Raw genomic sequence first — 16911 nt, 5'->3', positions numbered from 1 at the left:
ATTTAGTCCAACCCCCCCTGCAATACAGGAATCTTTTTGCCCAACGTGGAGCTCGTACCCATGACCCTGAGATTCAGAGTCTCATGCTCTTCTACTGTCTGAGCTATCCCACAGGATATAAGGCAACTTGATCTGCTAACCTCTAGAGAGAACTACAGCATATCTTTGATGAGGGGGGAAATGGCCACCACTGTGTGGACAAACCCTTAAATAGGATGAACATTCCTGCCCTGTGTATCACTTCTCTTCCTCTGTTGGAAAGACAGGAGACCCCTTTCATAATTTGCCTTCCATCCATGGCCATTAAAAAGCTAATGCAATAATGATTATAGGTATTCACTATTGTTTGCAGCAATCATCGTACTTGCCTCATTGCATAGCTTGCTGGCAACCTCATATCCTTCAGGCTGAGGAAGTAGTAATTGCTGGTATTCATGTGTTAAAAACAGATAATTACCAATCTGTTATAATCCCCTGACAGAAGGAGCTCTCCTCTTAAAATATTTACATTTTGGGCTTCAGATTATGTTAGATCTGGTCAACAATATCATGAGCACAGAACAAACTTGATGTATTTTACAGACAACTTTATACGAGCTCACAATGTTATTATTTCTCCATCCGTCGTCCCTGCGAAACCTCCCTCTGATACAGGGTTGCTCGTAGTCAGTACCTTATTTCCTTGCCAATTCTTTCATTTTCCCAGATGTACTGGGACTTTTGATATTTGGAATACAGAAAATCAATACTATTTAGGGGACGAGAACAGCAACTTTCAAATGAAGGTAGCAGAGAGAATCGAAGAATTGTAGAGGTGAAAAGGAGTCATTTGGCCCAACCAATTGCAATGCAGGAAAATGCCTCTGGCAACCTGAGACAGGTTGAGAGAGTGGGGATCTTGGAGTTACTGGTTCCAGAATCCAGAGACCAATACTAGGATTAGCAGGATAATGTATAAGTTTTCAATGTTTGATGTTTTATTATATTTGTTGGAAGCTGGGCAGAGTAGCTGCAGCAATCCAGTCAGATGGGCAGGGTACAAATAATAAAAATATCATCATCATCATCATGCCATCCTTCTTGATACAGCAAATGTAGGGCAGCCCACAGGACAGAGGGTTGTTGCTGTTGCAGGAACGTTAGGGATTCACATGCCAGTCTCTGAATCTGTCACCTCTGCAGCAGTATACCTGAAGGAGAAGGAGCGTCTTCACCTCCATCATTCAGCCTGGACACTCAGGTCCAGTTCTGAGAACCTTCTGGCGGTTCCATCACTGCGAGAAGTGAGGGTCTTCTTGGTAGTGGCGCCCGCCCAACATGACATGGCTGTACTTCCTCTTCTTTTCCTCCCTCCTGAGGAAATAAAGAATGCATTGGGAGTGAACAGTGACCCATACTGCTGAAATTATCTACATCTTAAGGTCCAATGGTTGATCCTGTTCAAAATTTAAATGAGCATTTTTGCTGATGTAGGTCTCACATTCTCACTGAAAACTATACAAAACAAGAAGCAGGAGCAGTTACAATTGGCCAGTTCTGACTAGGAAGTCAAACTGGGTTCTTTCAGTTAGCTTTGTAATCTTACCAATGCATTCATAACCCTATATTAATAATCCACATCTTCATCAGAAGCACCTGGATGACTCTATAGAAACAACAGCTATTGATCCGCGCTGTAACTTAACATAAACTTGTGTAATACAGCATGATTTGTTCGGGCTTCCTTGTGTTTCCAAACCACACCTCTTGGCAGTCATGTCTTAAAATTAAGACATAGTGAAACTTGCTGGACATGCTTCAAAGCACTTTCAATGAAACTGATTTTGGAGCCTGGGCAGAAGACATGGGATTCACCGCATGCTATAGTCTGAGGGAAAAGAACATGAAAATGTTCTATCGTTGGCATCTCACCCCCCACAAATTGGCCAAGATGTATGAAGGGGCAAATCCTCATTGCTGGAGATGCAAAAATGATATCGGGTCATACTACCATATGTGGTGGACCTGCCAAGAGATGAGAAAATATTGGAATAGTATATATGAGGAAATAAAAAAATTATTCAAACAACCAATTAAGAAAAGGCCGGAAATGTTTTTACTAAGCATACTCCCACCAGATGTTAAAAAAGAAGGAAGAACTCTACTGCTATATGCAATAACAGCAGCCAGGATCTTGGTGGCAAGGAAGTGGAAAAGCGAGAGCTTGCCCACAATAACAGAATGGCAAGCGCTTATGCTTGAATATCTGCAGCTGGCAAAATCAACTAACTCGATAAGAGAAATATCATCACAAAAAGTATCAAAAGAATGGAGTGCTTATAAAGAGTACTTAAAAATGTACTATCCAAACAATTCTTTACTAGCAGAAATAGAGTAACGTTTGAGAAATAGAAAAGTGAGGAGAATAGACAAAGAAGGAGAAGGAAACAGGAAATTTATAATATTAGCCCGTGGAACAAAAAGAATTTGATACTGTATAATAAGGACCCAGGTGGTGCTGTGTTTAAACCACTGAGCCTAGGGCTTGCTGATCAGAAGGTCGGCGGTTCGAATCCCTGCGACGGGGTGAGCTCCCGTTGCTTGGTCCCAGCTCCTGCCAACCTAGCAGTTCGAAAGCACGTCAAAATGCAAGTAGATAAATAGGAACCGCTACAGCGGGAAGGTAAACGGCGGTTCCATGTGCTGCTCTGGTTTGCCAGAAGCGGCTTTGTCATGCTGGCCACATGACCTGGAAGCTGTACGCTGCTCCTTCGGCCAATAATGCGAGATGAGCACGCAACCCCAGAGTCGGTCACGACTGGACCTAACGGTCAGGGGTCCCTTTACCTTTAATAAGGAGGTCTGGAAGTATCTAAGACAGGATAGGAAGATATATACCAGTTATAAGCCATTCACGTTACGAACAAAGCTTTTTGTGTTTGATTATATATTATTTACACACCGTTTTTGTAACGTTGGTTTTTGTTATGTATTTGTGAAATCGAAATATCTTTGTATACCGATGATATATCTATTCTATACTATGTAAATTTCTTTTTAAACAATAAAGTTAATTAAAAGAAAGAAAGAAAGAAACTGATCCTGGAGCCAGCAGAGCACAGGCTGAATATAAGGATAAAAATGACGGAAAGCCAAGTTGCCCTGTGTCGTTCCCCTGGAAACAATGGTCTGGTATCACCTGAGCGATTGCAGCACAGGATGGCATATGATGGAGAGATAATAGGTTTTGTACACAGTGGCCACACACCCAGCTTTTCTCATTCTGCAGGGTTGACAAGTAAGTCATCTTGCCTCCAAGAGTTCTGCTTGCGCAGCACAGAGGCAACCTCCCCCTCTTAACAGGGAGGAGGACATCTACTCTACTTATGTGTCAGGCTGCCAGGCAAGGCTTACCTCCCCCCTCTCTGTAGATAACAGCACAAAGCGGAAGCAGTCTTTTGCAGCAACAGAGAGGTTTACTGACCACAGCACAAACATTCAGCGTCCATTCTCATCGTGCAGGTGGGCGCCATTGCCATTCCCTCCACTTCCCTCTAGTTACTTCCATCTTCCTGTGGTCCCTCAACCTTCTGAGAGGCTACCTTATCCAGACGCCTGGCTCTCGGGCTCATGGGATGCATACTTTCTAGTGAGGGAGATTCAACCAGCTCTCTCTCTTCCTGTTCCTCTCCCCTTGGTTGCTCTTCTCCCAGCTCAGCCCAACTGTCAGTTCCCAAACTGTGTCCTTCCATGAACCATTGCTCTAGGTCAGGCATCCCCAAACTTCGGCCCTCCAGATGTTTTGGACTACAATTCCCATCTTCCCTGACCACTGGTCCTGTTAGCTAGGGATCATGGGAGTTGTAGGCCAAAACATCTGGAGGGCCGCAGTTTGGGGATGCCTGCTCTAGGTCAACACTATCCTCCTGCTCCAGAGGAGCTTCAGGATTAGGCCCTTGAGCAGAGGGAGAGGGGGGCTCCCACCATTCTTCCTCAGAGCAATACCCTTTAGTCTGGTTCCTGACAATCATGGGATATGAGGCATCCAGCTTACCTTAGTTATGATGATGTCGTGTGAAGCTCATACTCTTGACTCATAAGCAGGGCTTTTTTTCCAGCCAGAATTCAGTTCTGCTACCTCTCAGGTGGGCACCATTGCCATTCTAAAAGAACAAGTCATGGTGAGTTCCGGCACTTCTTTTTCTAGAAAAATAGCACTGCTCATAAGGTCCAACTTGCAGAAGCCCAGGTACATGGAAACATGGGCTTCTGCAAGTTTGTTATATATATTTAGCACAGGTTGTTAGGGGAGGGGTAGTACCTCTGGTGGGGGACATGTCACACACTTTCTGGGGTCATTTGTCCACCTTTGGTCCCCATTCTGCACTCACTTTTCACCTATGACTCCTAGAAGCTGTCAGAATGGGACAGTGGCCACACCCCGAAAAACAGCTTTGACTAAATCAGGTGAGGTAGCTGATGGGGCTCAAATCCTTGGTGAGTTAGGGACTTTCCTTGCATGCAAAACAGGATCTGGCAGATTGAGCAACCACTAGTAGGCCCAACAGTCAAGAAAGCAGTTTCTGCATGTGCTGTAGGGGGAAGTGATGTGGCTCGTCAACCTGGGAAGGTAGCCCATCTAGGAAAAGGAAAACTGACCCTAAACCTCCACTGCCTTGTGGCATATCTTCAGGAGAGGAATAAGCCACAGGGTACATCACTTACGTGTTTGGGGAAGGTGTTGATTGCTCTGGCTAACAGCTGCTATAGCAACTTACGAACTGATGTCAGCAACAATTGTCTTCTGTAAGTCATCCCTGTTAAAATTATGATGCATCCTTGAAGCTCACAGGCACCCATTGAAGAGGAAATACTGATGACTTCATGTGCACCTGATTGCAACAGGTAGAGCTCTTACAACAGTTCCTAGAAAAGGCAATCCTGGCACCTTCCTTTCAGCAGAACTGTCCCTTATGTTTCAGAAAGGTTTCTTTGTACTTCAAGAAACAAAGCATATCCAATAGAGTTTATTCAGCTAGGAACATTACACTGAGTCACTCTTCTCCCAAACAGGTGTCTTCCAGGTGTTTTGGGCTACAACACCCACCTCCCCTGGTTGGGGCTGATGGGAGTTGGATTCCAACAACAACTGAAGGGCATCAGGTTGGGGAAGGCTGCCTGCACACAGTCATTTTGGGAGCGTGGGAAAGCTTACATTTAAAGGAAAGCGAGAAGTACAGTAACATGGTCTCTGCTTCATCAAAAGAAACCTGTAGGCTTTGATCCGGAAACACACAAATCCTCACACGCTGCAACTAGGGTTGCTGTTCCAATTCAAGCCAGGTCATCAGGAGAAAGGTACCAACCTGCTGTTTTGGGGAACGAAAGACTATAGAGACTAAATCCAATTCCCAAACAGCTGAATGGCATTGCTGGCAATATTCTCTTACCAGGATTATGTAGGTTGAGCTGCAAAAAAAACCCAGCGTCCCCTCCCACAGCCATTCCTGGGTGGGCGCACTCTTTTTAGGGAGTTCACTTCACACATCAAACTCCATTTTGTAGCTACACACCCTAAGGTATTTACCACAAGCTCAAAATAACCATATGCTGCAAAGCTGTTTTGTAACGGCCACATGACACCTGTGCACAACCCCAAAAGTATGAATGGATTGCGGATACAAAAAAAACCCAACAACAACACTTGAGTAAAGTGTGAGAATTAGGGTCAAACCAGACATTGGAAGAGATGTAGATTAGTTCTTGTGATGTCTCTTCCTTGTAACACCTGACACAAAATGGCACAGATTAGTAGTAAATGTTGCATTTATTCACATCCTGCCTTTTTCCCTGTCAGGGACTCAAGGTGGCTTACAGCTAAAATAGAAACAGCTTTAAAGTTGTCAGTTTTGGGGTAGAGGTTTGTTCTATTTCCCCAATGTGAGGAGAAAGACTTTGGGAAGTTGAAAACAACATAACAAAGCTGAAACTTTGATTTGGCAAACTGTTACAACTTTAAGCAGCAAATGCAGTTCAAGCAATTTTAAATATCAACCTTTGCTGGCCACAGAAGGAAGGAAAGTGTCTTCAAGGTTAGGGAAAGAATGACTACTGCCATAGATGATTTCATTTGCCATATGGTAATTTCTGAGGTGGAGGCTGAGGTGTCATTAATGGGCTGTTCTCCATCCTCTGCCTTGCGACAGGTTGAGCCACCCAGTTCTTCCCTGCTATTTGTTATATTGCTCTCAGAGTCCTACTATACAAGGTTGCAGGACAGAGCCACAAGTACCAAGGCTGACTATCAACAGGATTATTAAGGTAGGTTGCTGGAATTCTAAACAGTTTCCCCTTGTACCATTGATTTTCATAGACACTGAATTGTACTTAGTGGAATGTCTTGACTGAAATGTTTTAAACTGGAGAATAAAGCCAGGCTTTGATATTGAACCCTGATAGATGGACCCAAATTGGCTTGTTCAGGTTGTATTTTATTCGTAAAGTAAAGTTTGGGATGGAAAAGTGACATAACTGAGTGCATGTTTAAGGTATTTGTTGTTACTGTTAACTGAGGGGTTAAACCAAGATGCTGAGGATCAAATGCAATTACCTATGAACTTGGTAGCTGAGAAAAGATAATGCAGGCTTATGGTGTATATAGTCCTATGAAGTCAAGCCAAGTTAAATGTGAAGATTGATGGGCAATTGGGCATATACATTCTGTTAACAGCAAGAGAAAGAAGATGGAAACATACAGTTCACCGAAGGAAGAGAAATCTTAATGCCTCCACTTCCTACATAAAATTCACTGGCCATAAGCAGGAACTATCTCCATGTATCTGAAGAATGCAGGCAATTTTCTTCAAAGAAATTGCTCTTTATTTTCACTCTGAATTGCACAGGTTCTCGGGTGGTAAATATACATATTTCTTTCTCAATCTGAATTTGCATTTGGGTTTCCTTGCACAACATACTAGCCTAGTCCAACCAGCTGAAAAAAGAGTGGGTTGTTGCTGTGACCGAGAAACAGGCCCACAGACCTGTTGGGGTGCATTCATTGTGGGCTCCTCCTGCTAATCTTCATGCATCTGGAAGAAAGTGGGATAGTCCAAAATATACGTTTCATACTGGGCCCGGCAACGCCTGTTGAGAGTTCTACCGAGGCAATTCAGGCCAGAAGACATGTGAGATCCCCTGCAAGATGAAGGATCCTACTGAACACCGAAGAGAGATGTGCAAGTTTGTCAATCGTTTGAGGTCAAAGCGAGGGTTGAAGGGAGCTGCTGCCCAAAGCACAACCTCTGAGTTGACCACTCCCAGTCCCACAGGAGAAGGACTGTGAATAATACGGGTGTTTAGAGTGATTCTGCAACGGCTAGTCTATACACTGCCAAGGACTCCCTTGACCCCGCTTCCTCCAAAGAACTATTATACTAGCTACACTGAATACTCGTGCCTACACTTCACTGAAGGTATTTCCTCATGGGGAGGGTCTAAGCAGTAAGTCATGGAGTGTGAGGTCAACCCAAGCTCTATCTCTGCACTAGCCTTGGTGTTGTTGGGTGGATACGCATTCCCTCTCCTCTGGAGACATTGGGAGCATAGCAACAGTAGTGGGATTGTTGTCAGAGTCAAGATCTCCTACCTGAGTGATAGTCTTCCACATCCTAGGGAAAAGGTTGCCTAGCTCTCCGACAGGGTCATTGGAGTTGGACTCTACACTGTGATAGCGAATAACTTCTCCTCCATCTGCAATATAACTGGCCCTATGTCAAAAGTCCCAGTACCTTTCCAGCATTGGCTGGTTTGCATCAAAGTCAGCAAAAGGTCTCATGATAAGCAATACTGTTCCCATCCCTTCTTCTGGCCTTCCACCTTTGCCTGTGCTGACAGGCTGAGATGGCAGGAATCGGAGCCACATATCTGGCCTATACAGTGGTACTTCGGTTCTCGAACATAATCCATTCTGGAAGACTGTTTGAGTTCCGAAACGTTCTAAAACTGAGGTGCAAAGGGCTGTCTGCAAATTCAATTGAGAAAATGGAAAAAAAAATGCAATGAAAGCCGTTCGACTTCTGAGGTGCATTTGAAAACGGAAGCATTTTCAGGTTTTTGACGTTCGGGTTCCGAAACATTAGTCAACGGAGATGTTTGAGAACTGAGGTACCACTGTACTTGAGATGTAAGAATGAGATTCCACTGCATGGGGTCCATTTCATGTATGTGTTCAATATCTTTTGCATTCGTTTAATCTTTAATGCAAGGATTCTGGGAAAAAGTAACGTGTCCCGCTGTTGTGTGGGATGTGGCTGTGCGAGTGTGATTCAAGGTGCCCATTGGAGAGCTGTTGTGACATGTCTGAAAAGACCACAGTTCAGTGGCTAAACACACAGCTAACTTGTTCCTTCAGCTCAAGGAATTCCGCTTGTGCAACAGGGCGTTAGGCCTCTCCGCCCCTATACACACCCCTAAAACAGTTCTGGAGGTTCCCTCAGCCCTCTAGAGCAGATATGGGGATGATGTGGAACATGAGCAGGGAGAGAGCAGGGCAAGTTCCTTGTGGTGATAGCACATTAGTTGGATGCTCTCCATGCTCTCCATACAGAAGGTTCCAGGTTCAATTCCTGACATCTCCAGTTTAAAAAAGAAATGTTGGCGGGTATAAGAGTGTTTTGTAAGGCTTCACCATTTTTGCCCAGCTTAATCCCTGCTTCCAAGCAGCCACATAACTTACATATATCTCAGCCAGTCTGCCCCCAGTCAGAAATGAAGGATCAAGAGGACTTTCCCCAGATTCTGCTGTCATTTATTTGGTGACAAGCCGGAGCACGCGAATCTATTGAGTATCTTAAGCAGCATTCCTGTTTACCTGTTTTTCCAGACCAGCTAATTTGAATGCAATGGAGTCAGAGTATCGATGGGTACACACAAACTAATTTGAGTAGCAAAACGCTTTGGAAGAACGTTCGGCTTCATGTTGGACCAACAATTTTGTGCCCGGGACTGAACTTAATTGGAACTGGTTCTGCTAGTTCGCTGCCGAAGCTGGCAGTGAACAGCACAGGATGGATTGGTCTCTGTGTCATTACAAAATGCCTCCCCCTGTCCAGAGCAACATTTGCAATAATAAAAAGGAGTTGCTGGGCACTTGTAATAATAATAATAATAAGTTAATGGATGAATGTTCGTCTAACTGAATAAATGTATAAACAAAATGCCCATCTGAAACATGAGGAGAGTCTCAAGTCTGAGGACTGAATCAGCCATGCAACTACACACACATATATAGTGTGTGTGTGTGTGTGTGTGTGTGTGTGTGTGTGTGTCAGTGTGTGTCAGTGTCATTAGTAGTGTGACAATTAGTGTGGGGAGACAGACTCACTACCTAAGAGAAACAGAAGCACTAACTCCTGTTTTTAAAGTGCATTTGGGTGCACTATAATTAGAACAGAATCATGTATATCAGCTTTATGAGTCATATGAAAATCGTTTCAAAAGAGCTGAAGAACTCAGTGTTTAAACTGGGAATACCGATTACTTACTCACTATATTGCCATGACAGCTCACAGGGGTTGGAATTACAGGTGATAGTATAACTCTTTTACCTAGGAAGTCAGGTGACTCATGGATATCCAATCAACTTCCTCCTGCCTTCTCTTATATATGACCTCTTAATTCCTGAGCAATTTTTGATACACTTTTAGGAAACACAACCCATGGCCGGCCCTCCTTTGCAGCAAGAATGAAACTAAATATTTATTATTCTTATTTATAATTTTCATTTATGAGAAACATTTCAAACAGAATCATCTTTACATATCTTTTTTTGACTTCCCTCTCCCTCTTTCTGTGGTTCCTTATATTTACTCTATTTTCTTACATATCTCAATTTAAATCTATTTTATATTTTATTTCCATCCATCTCTCTCTTTTTTTAAAAAAACTGCACGTTTTTACATTAATTCTGCTAATGTCTTAATTTGTTTATGATGAGTTTGAAAATATTCAATAAATGATTTCCACCCCCCCTTAAAGACTTTGTTATCTTGATTTCTTATTCTTCTAGTAAGTTTGGCCATTTCTGCATATTTCATTAGTTTCTGTAGCCATTCTTCTTTCGACAGGACATCTTCCTCTTTCCATCTTTGGGCAAATACCATTCTTGCAGCAGTAGTTGCATACATAGATAAAATTTTATAGCGCTTAGGTAACTCCAACCCCATAATTCCTAAAAGAAAAGCTTTTGGAGGTTTTTTTTTTTTTTACTAAAGCTATCTTAAACCTCTTTTTCAATTCATTATGTATCATTTCCCAGTAAGCTTTTATCTTACTGCAGGTCCACCACATATGGAAAAAGGTACCTTTATTCTCTTTATATTTCCAACACCTACTCAATTTTAATTTGTACATTTTAGCTAATCTACTTTTAGATGCCTTCTATATAACATTTTCATATATATTTTTCTTAAACCATAACATGCTGTAAACTAAATAAACCCAGCCAACAATATACGACTGAAGATGAAAATGTGAATGAACAGTTTGCTATCTAAGTCAGCTAAATGAAGAACAGACACAGACATGTTTCATTCCACTAGCTACATCTACAATCTACATTTCAAGAGCATTGCTCTTCCCCCACCAAAGGATCCTGGGAAATCATGGGTGTAGCCAAGGGTGAGAGCAGGGAGGGGCAGCTGCCCCCCAATCAATAAAAATACATAGCAAATTGAGGTCCTGTCCCCCTAACAAAAGGCCTGCCCCCTAACAAAAATTCTTTGCTATGCCCATGTGCGAAATGTTAAGAATGCTAGGAATTGTAGTGCTCTGAGGGGTAAACCACACTTCCCATGATTCTTTGGGGGAAGCAATGTGCTTTAAGTTCCTGGTGGGGTTGTGACTTGCCATCATTCTTTCTACTGCTTCCCCCTACCCTCTTTGGTCGGGTCCAGTTCCAAAGTTTTCTTTCCAGACAGACAACTATTTCCTCAACTGTTTCCTTAAGGCATTAGAGGGTTAATTCCCAAGAGGGTTTCTCCCCACCTGCTTCCTTTCAGAACAGCACCCCATAATTTGGTAATTACAGACAGGGGTGCCCTTCAGCAATTCATCCTAGCAGTCTAAAGTTTCTTTCGGATTGCCTCATAGATTTTGCCAGCTAACATGACTGTCTCAAGCAGCTGTTTATTTAAAGAAAAGATTATGTCTGCATATTTCTTACAGACACTAGGTTAATTCCCCAATATTTCAAAGATTCCCCAGTTCCCTGTTTTAAGGGAGCACCTGCGACACCCTTATCCTGTGGCAACTACAAGATATAATGCCCTCTGGCATTTAAACCAGAACTATAAACCGCCTCTGTGATTATAGGTTGCCTTAATAAACTATTGTGTTGATTAGTTCTGTCGGGCAGGCAAGTTCAGAAAAAGTCAACTGTTTCTTAATTCATTGAATATGGGCTTCATATGACAGTGTGTGTGGGGTGGGGGTGGGGGTGGGGAGATTAGCAACATGGGTTTAACTTTAACAATATATATTATTATTGCTGAAACTTAACCAAGATCCATAAGGTTGAACTTATGCACACAGTAAAGTGTGGTTACTAATGAAGTATTAGATTAAGAGTATGGGCTTTAGAGTCGAGCCAACAATTTTACTTGTTGCCATTTTACAGTATAAAGTAGGCATCCCCAACCTGCGCCTCCAGATATTTTGGCCTACAACTCACATGATCCCCAGCTAACAGGACCAGTGGTCAGGGATGATGGGAATTGTAGTTCAAAACATCTGGAGAGCCGAAGGTTGGGGATTCCTGGTATAAAGGGAGATGGTATATCCATGTTTTAGGTGAGAGGTGGGGAACCTTCAGCCTGCATGCCATTCTTGGTTTGCTATGTTTCCCCATTTGGACCATGAGGCCATTTTGGGCAAGCCTGCCTCTTGGGATTTTCAGGTCTTTAAAAGTGGGAGATATATACTAGAGATCACACATAATCTGGTGAAACTTAGTTTGGATTAATAAAGTTTGTGAGGTCCAGTGGAAGCCGAAACAGCAGTGTACTTTGGGTTTCTGAGGGTTTGAGCAACTGATGACAAAAGATACTGACTCGTTCATCTTGTCCTTGGGTCTCCCTCTTGTAATACAGAAATACTATTGAGCTTTTTCACATACTAAATACACAAGCAAGGTCCAGTTTGAATAGGTACGGTTTGCTTATCAAAAGTGCTACGTACATAATAAAATTACTTTTACTAATATAATCATAATTAATCAAATAACTGAATATAACAAAGTTGCATACTCTTATTACCATTACCATTTAACTGAATTAAATGTTCTTTGTACATTGGTGTCAACCTTCTTATAAATAGCTTTATTCTCTTTCTTCAGATGGAGAAGTATTATTCCTTTGTGGTCATTTTTTGTGCTGTCGTCCTGCCCAAGGCCCTCGGATTTCCATATAAAGATGTTTCAATAGATTGTTTCTCCATGTTACCGAATTGTGGAGGAGGACCACAGACATCTACCCCACCTTATGTCATCTCTGTATCATTTGATAGATACGATCCAGGAAATGAAATACAAGGTGTGTTACATGACCTGCTAACATTATAAATCAGAGATAGTTAATGAGTAGGAATGGGGGAGAAATGTGATTCAGTTCATTTTTAAAAAGCAAAACTACCAGATTTGTACTTCCAGAACTGCTCTTTCATGTATATATGATTTTATATTATTTTACCTTGCCTTGAGCTTTTAAATTTTGTAATTGGATTTTTAAATAATAATAATAATAATAATAATAATAATAACAACAACACTGGTCTTTTACCATAATAAAATGACTTGACTTGCACTTTCAGAACAATGCAAGAACCAAAACACAGCCATTAATCAAAATTCACACTTCTCCAAATTTTCTAGTTAAGTAATTGCAGCTTTCTGGTTAAGTAATGTGTCGAAAAATCATGTATTAGAGCATATGTTAGTGAAAATGCACCATATTAGACAAAAATTTACTGGATCGGGGACTTCCTTAATTAGGAAGGTGCTACAGCTAGATTATTGTACCGTTTTGTTCTTTGAAGTTAGGTTATGTAGCAAAATATATTTCAGGATTCTGTGGTGGAGTCTAGTTATATGCTGTAATTGCACAGTGCAGAAAAAAAACAGGAGGAGTTAATGAGCAGAGAATTTGATATTCTTCCTGGGTATTTAAACTCAAACTGGAAATGGAAATGGAAATAAATGCCGATGCACATGGTCTGTTCATGAGAGGGGTGTTTCTTTGATGTAATGAACTCACAGAAGACACACTGGAGATGAGAACATATCTGATTCCTGAAACTATTCAGAGGCTATTGCTATTCACTGCCATGGATGTAAATCGTCCTGGCTTTCTAAATGCTGCAATCCCTTAGCCAGTAAACTTTCTGATTGAGACAAACCTGCTCTGCAAAAATGAAAGACCCAAGCGATCAAAGGGGGAAATTCTGATGCATAGTTTAACTCTGTTAAAAGTCATTCTATTAAATTTATCTGTTTCCCCCAGTGACTCTAGAAGGAACGTCGCCAGCTGGATTTACAGCATTTATGGTACAGGCTCGGGAAATTGGTGGCAATGTTCCCGTTGGCATATTTCGCATCAAGGATCCAAATACGCAAGGCTACCCATGTGCCAACATGTCGGTATGTGTTCATTTGCCATGAAAAGTGGCTTTCTTGATGGTGCCAGAGTGGTATTCATTAGCCTCATAACAGAATGTATCATTGCTTTGTTTCTTCCTTTTCTTTTTAAACAGTGAAGATGTACCGTATTTTTCCATGTATTGGATGAGGTTTTTGGACTCAAAAATCATGTCAAAAACTGGGGTTATCCAATACACAGATAGTGGCAAGGGGTGGGGAGAGAAGCAGGGAGCCGCCAGCCATCCGGTTGGCTGGAGCGCGGCTTCCCCCGATGCCGCAGCAAGCAGGGAGCGATCTGGTGGGAGGGTGTTTCCTGCCCACAGCTGACTGGGGGGGACAGGCTGAACAACTTTGGGCCATCTCCCCTTGTTTTCTTAAAATTGAGTCTCCCAAAATAGGGGGGGTCTTATACATAGGGGCGATCTATAGGTGGAAAAATACGGTATCTGTCTTCTTCCCTTTTCATAACCAAACTATTTGTGATAGGCAAGGTGGTTCTCCGCCGGGGCATCTGCCAAGGACACAAGTGTTTATAGAGCTGGGATAAATTTGCTTCTCAAAATTTTCCTATGTGGATTTTAATGGCAAATATTCTTGGAAACTGAATATCCGGCACATATTTGATATTTAATGGTGGCATTGTGCATACATTGATTTTGATGGTACTGTATCTGGTAGCTGAAGTGCGATAGCAGTCAATGTTTGCTGGCATCTGACATTTAGTGGTCAGTACCTGGTGCTATCCTACAGGTGGCTTGCAATTAGGGAACATTCTGGAAACACCTTCTTAAATAGATAAAAACTCACAGCCAAAATTTTATGAAACTTTGGGTTAATATCGGCACTAGAAGCCAAATTGCAAAGTGTGAAAACCAATTTCATGTTTTCAGATTTAAATGCGGTCGAAAGGTCATTCAACTGTAAGGGTAGCCTAGGCTGTAATCCTGTGTCAGTGCTTTCCTGGGAGTAAGCCCCACTGAACTTAATGGGACGTACTTTTGAATAGACATGGATAGGATTGAACTTTTAGAACACAATTCTACACACACTGGCTCAGAAATAAGTCCTTTTGAGTTCAGTGGGGTTACTCCCAATCTTGGGTAAGTACAGTAGCTATAGGACTGCAGCCTTAATTAGTGATCTCGTTTCAATTATAGCATGAGGAACAATTTGCCTCAAATATTGCTTTTTTATTTTACTTGTGTGTCTGGATTCTGTTTCATTTGCCTTCTCCTTTCAGAATTCAGCAGTAAGTCACACGAATCCCAGCGTAAAACGCAAAGTCACAACGACCTGGGTTGCTCCTCAGGGCACGAATAAGATTCGCCTTATGTAAGTTGTGGGTTTCCTGCTATGTAATATTTATCAGGGGACTTTAGTTCTTCTTTTAAAAAGGAACAAAATATATTAGCGTTGCATGTGTTTCCATATATTTGGAAATCACAAATGTTTATGCAGGTAGGTGTACTACCTTCTTGGTAGTGGCACCCTCCCTGTGGAACACCCTCCCATCAGATGTCAAGTAAATAAACATCTATCTGACTTTTAGAAGACATCTGAAGACAGCCCTGTATCAGGAGTTTTTAAATTTTTGATTATGATTATGATAAATAATAAAAAAATGTATTATTTATTATTACTCTGGGCGGCTCCCAACATCTGATGGAAGGGGATTCCACAGGACAGGCACCACTACAGAGAAGGCCCTCTGCCTGGTTCCCTGTAACCTCACATCTCGCAGTGAGGGAACTGCCAGAAGGCCCTCGATGCTGGACCTCAGTGTAATACATAGTGATGTCTTACTATGTTTTTATATATGCTGTAACCCACCCAGAGTAGCTGGAGAAATAGATAATTCTGGACTGAAAAGTATAATGCAAATTCCCCTGAGAGAAAATCTTATATATAATAGAAATGATATTATATACTGTATCTCGTTAGAGAAAAGCCTCGGCGCTAGAAATAGTGATGATTTCTTTTGTGTTTCCCCCCCCTCTCAGGGCTACTTTTCTTCAAGATTATGATACCTATTGGGTTGGCGTTCATAGCAAAACTCTCTCACCCAGATTTTCAGAAGTGGCTATTATCTCCAAACCCATCAATGATTCCAAACCCATCAATGAGTCCAAACCCATCAGTGATTACAAACCCATCAATGTTTCAATGGCAGCCAATAGCTCAGACCCAGCCAGTGAATCTGTGGCATCAATGGCTTCTGATGTTACCGATGATTCTGAGGAGTACCATGACGATTTTGATTTCAACACCCTCCTTGGTGACACTGAGGCAGTTTATGACAACGAGATACCTGTTTATTCTGAGACGACGCCAGACTCCAGAACAGAAAATGCCACAGAAAGGAGCAGGAGGAAGGTATTTGTGAAATACTTACTACAAACCAAAGGAGGGGCGTAATTCAACTGAACAGAACAAGTGCAGGGGCGTAGCCAGGATCAAAACTAGGGGGGGCAAGCCATGGTCGTTCAGGGGCGGGGCCAAGGCACAGAAGGGGAGGGGCCACAAAGTGGGCGGGGCTAAAGGGCCAACGGTCCTGATGACATCGTGGCGGTGGCAGCAGCGGCCACCTTGTGCTTCTGGGGCTGGTAGCGTTGGCGGCTACCCTGCTTGGCTGGAGAGGACGGGAGGGTCGGGCAGGCGAGAGGGGGTGGCAGGGCGGGCGAGGGCGAGGCAAGACACGGCCGCAGCCACGACGGCTCCGAGGCGTTGCTGCATATCAGCATAATATTTCAACCATGGTTCAAGCCCCACCTTAGGAAAAAAATCCTGCATTGCAGGGGGTTGGACTAGATGACCCTTGTGGTCCCTTCCGACTACAATTCTATGATTCTATTGATATATTACCATAGCATATGCATCATTCTGCTTTCTTGAATTGTCCTACTCCTAGGCATAGCATCCAACTCCTAGAGGCCTAGGTGCCCCCCCCAATTACTGGTAAATACCGTATTTGAAAGAGTCATCCCCCCATGTTGATGGGCTTTCTATGTGGGGCTTATCTGCCCCCCCCCCGTATTTTATTAAGGATGGAAGAGGGAGGGAAGGAAGGAAGAAATAGAGAGATAACTCATATTTGTGGGTGTCTCTGGATGACGCTGTGATGCTGGAACTCTGCAGCAAGAGGACAGGAGGGTCGGGCAGGCGAGAGGGGGTGGAAGGGCGGGCGAGGGCGGGGCAAGGCATGGCCGCAGCTCCGACAGCTCCGAGGCGTTGCTGCATATCAG

The 16911-nt window shown here is 42.7% G+C and overlaps 1 protein-coding gene across 1 annotated transcript in view; it reads left to right on the top strand.

Moving 5' to 3' along the window:
• Positions 1 to 6144: 6144 nt before the first annotated feature.
• The window catches only part of LOC118088917 (uncharacterized), a 22926-nt gene continuing 12159 nt past the window's right edge, over positions 6145 to 16911 (top strand). The window contains exons 1-5 of the mRNA XM_035123125.2: positions 6145 to 6300; positions 12371 to 12566; positions 13533 to 13669; positions 14910 to 15001; positions 15670 to 16042. Of these exons, the coding sequence (XP_034979016.2) occupies positions 12371 to 12566; positions 13533 to 13669; positions 14910 to 15001; positions 15670 to 16042 (798 nt within the window). The 5' untranslated portion in view covers positions 6145 to 6300. The remainder of the gene's footprint in view (positions 6301 to 12370; positions 12567 to 13532; positions 13670 to 14909; positions 15002 to 15669; positions 16043 to 16911) is intronic.

This window comes from Zootoca vivipara, chromosome 7, assembly GCF_963506605.1.
Source record: "Zootoca vivipara chromosome 7, rZooViv1.1, whole genome shotgun sequence".
NCBI lineage: Eukaryota > Metazoa > Chordata > Lepidosauria > Squamata > Lacertidae > Zootoca > Zootoca vivipara.
The sequence above is the reverse complement of the archived record's forward strand: the minus strand, read 5'-3'. Positions and strand labels throughout refer to the sequence as shown.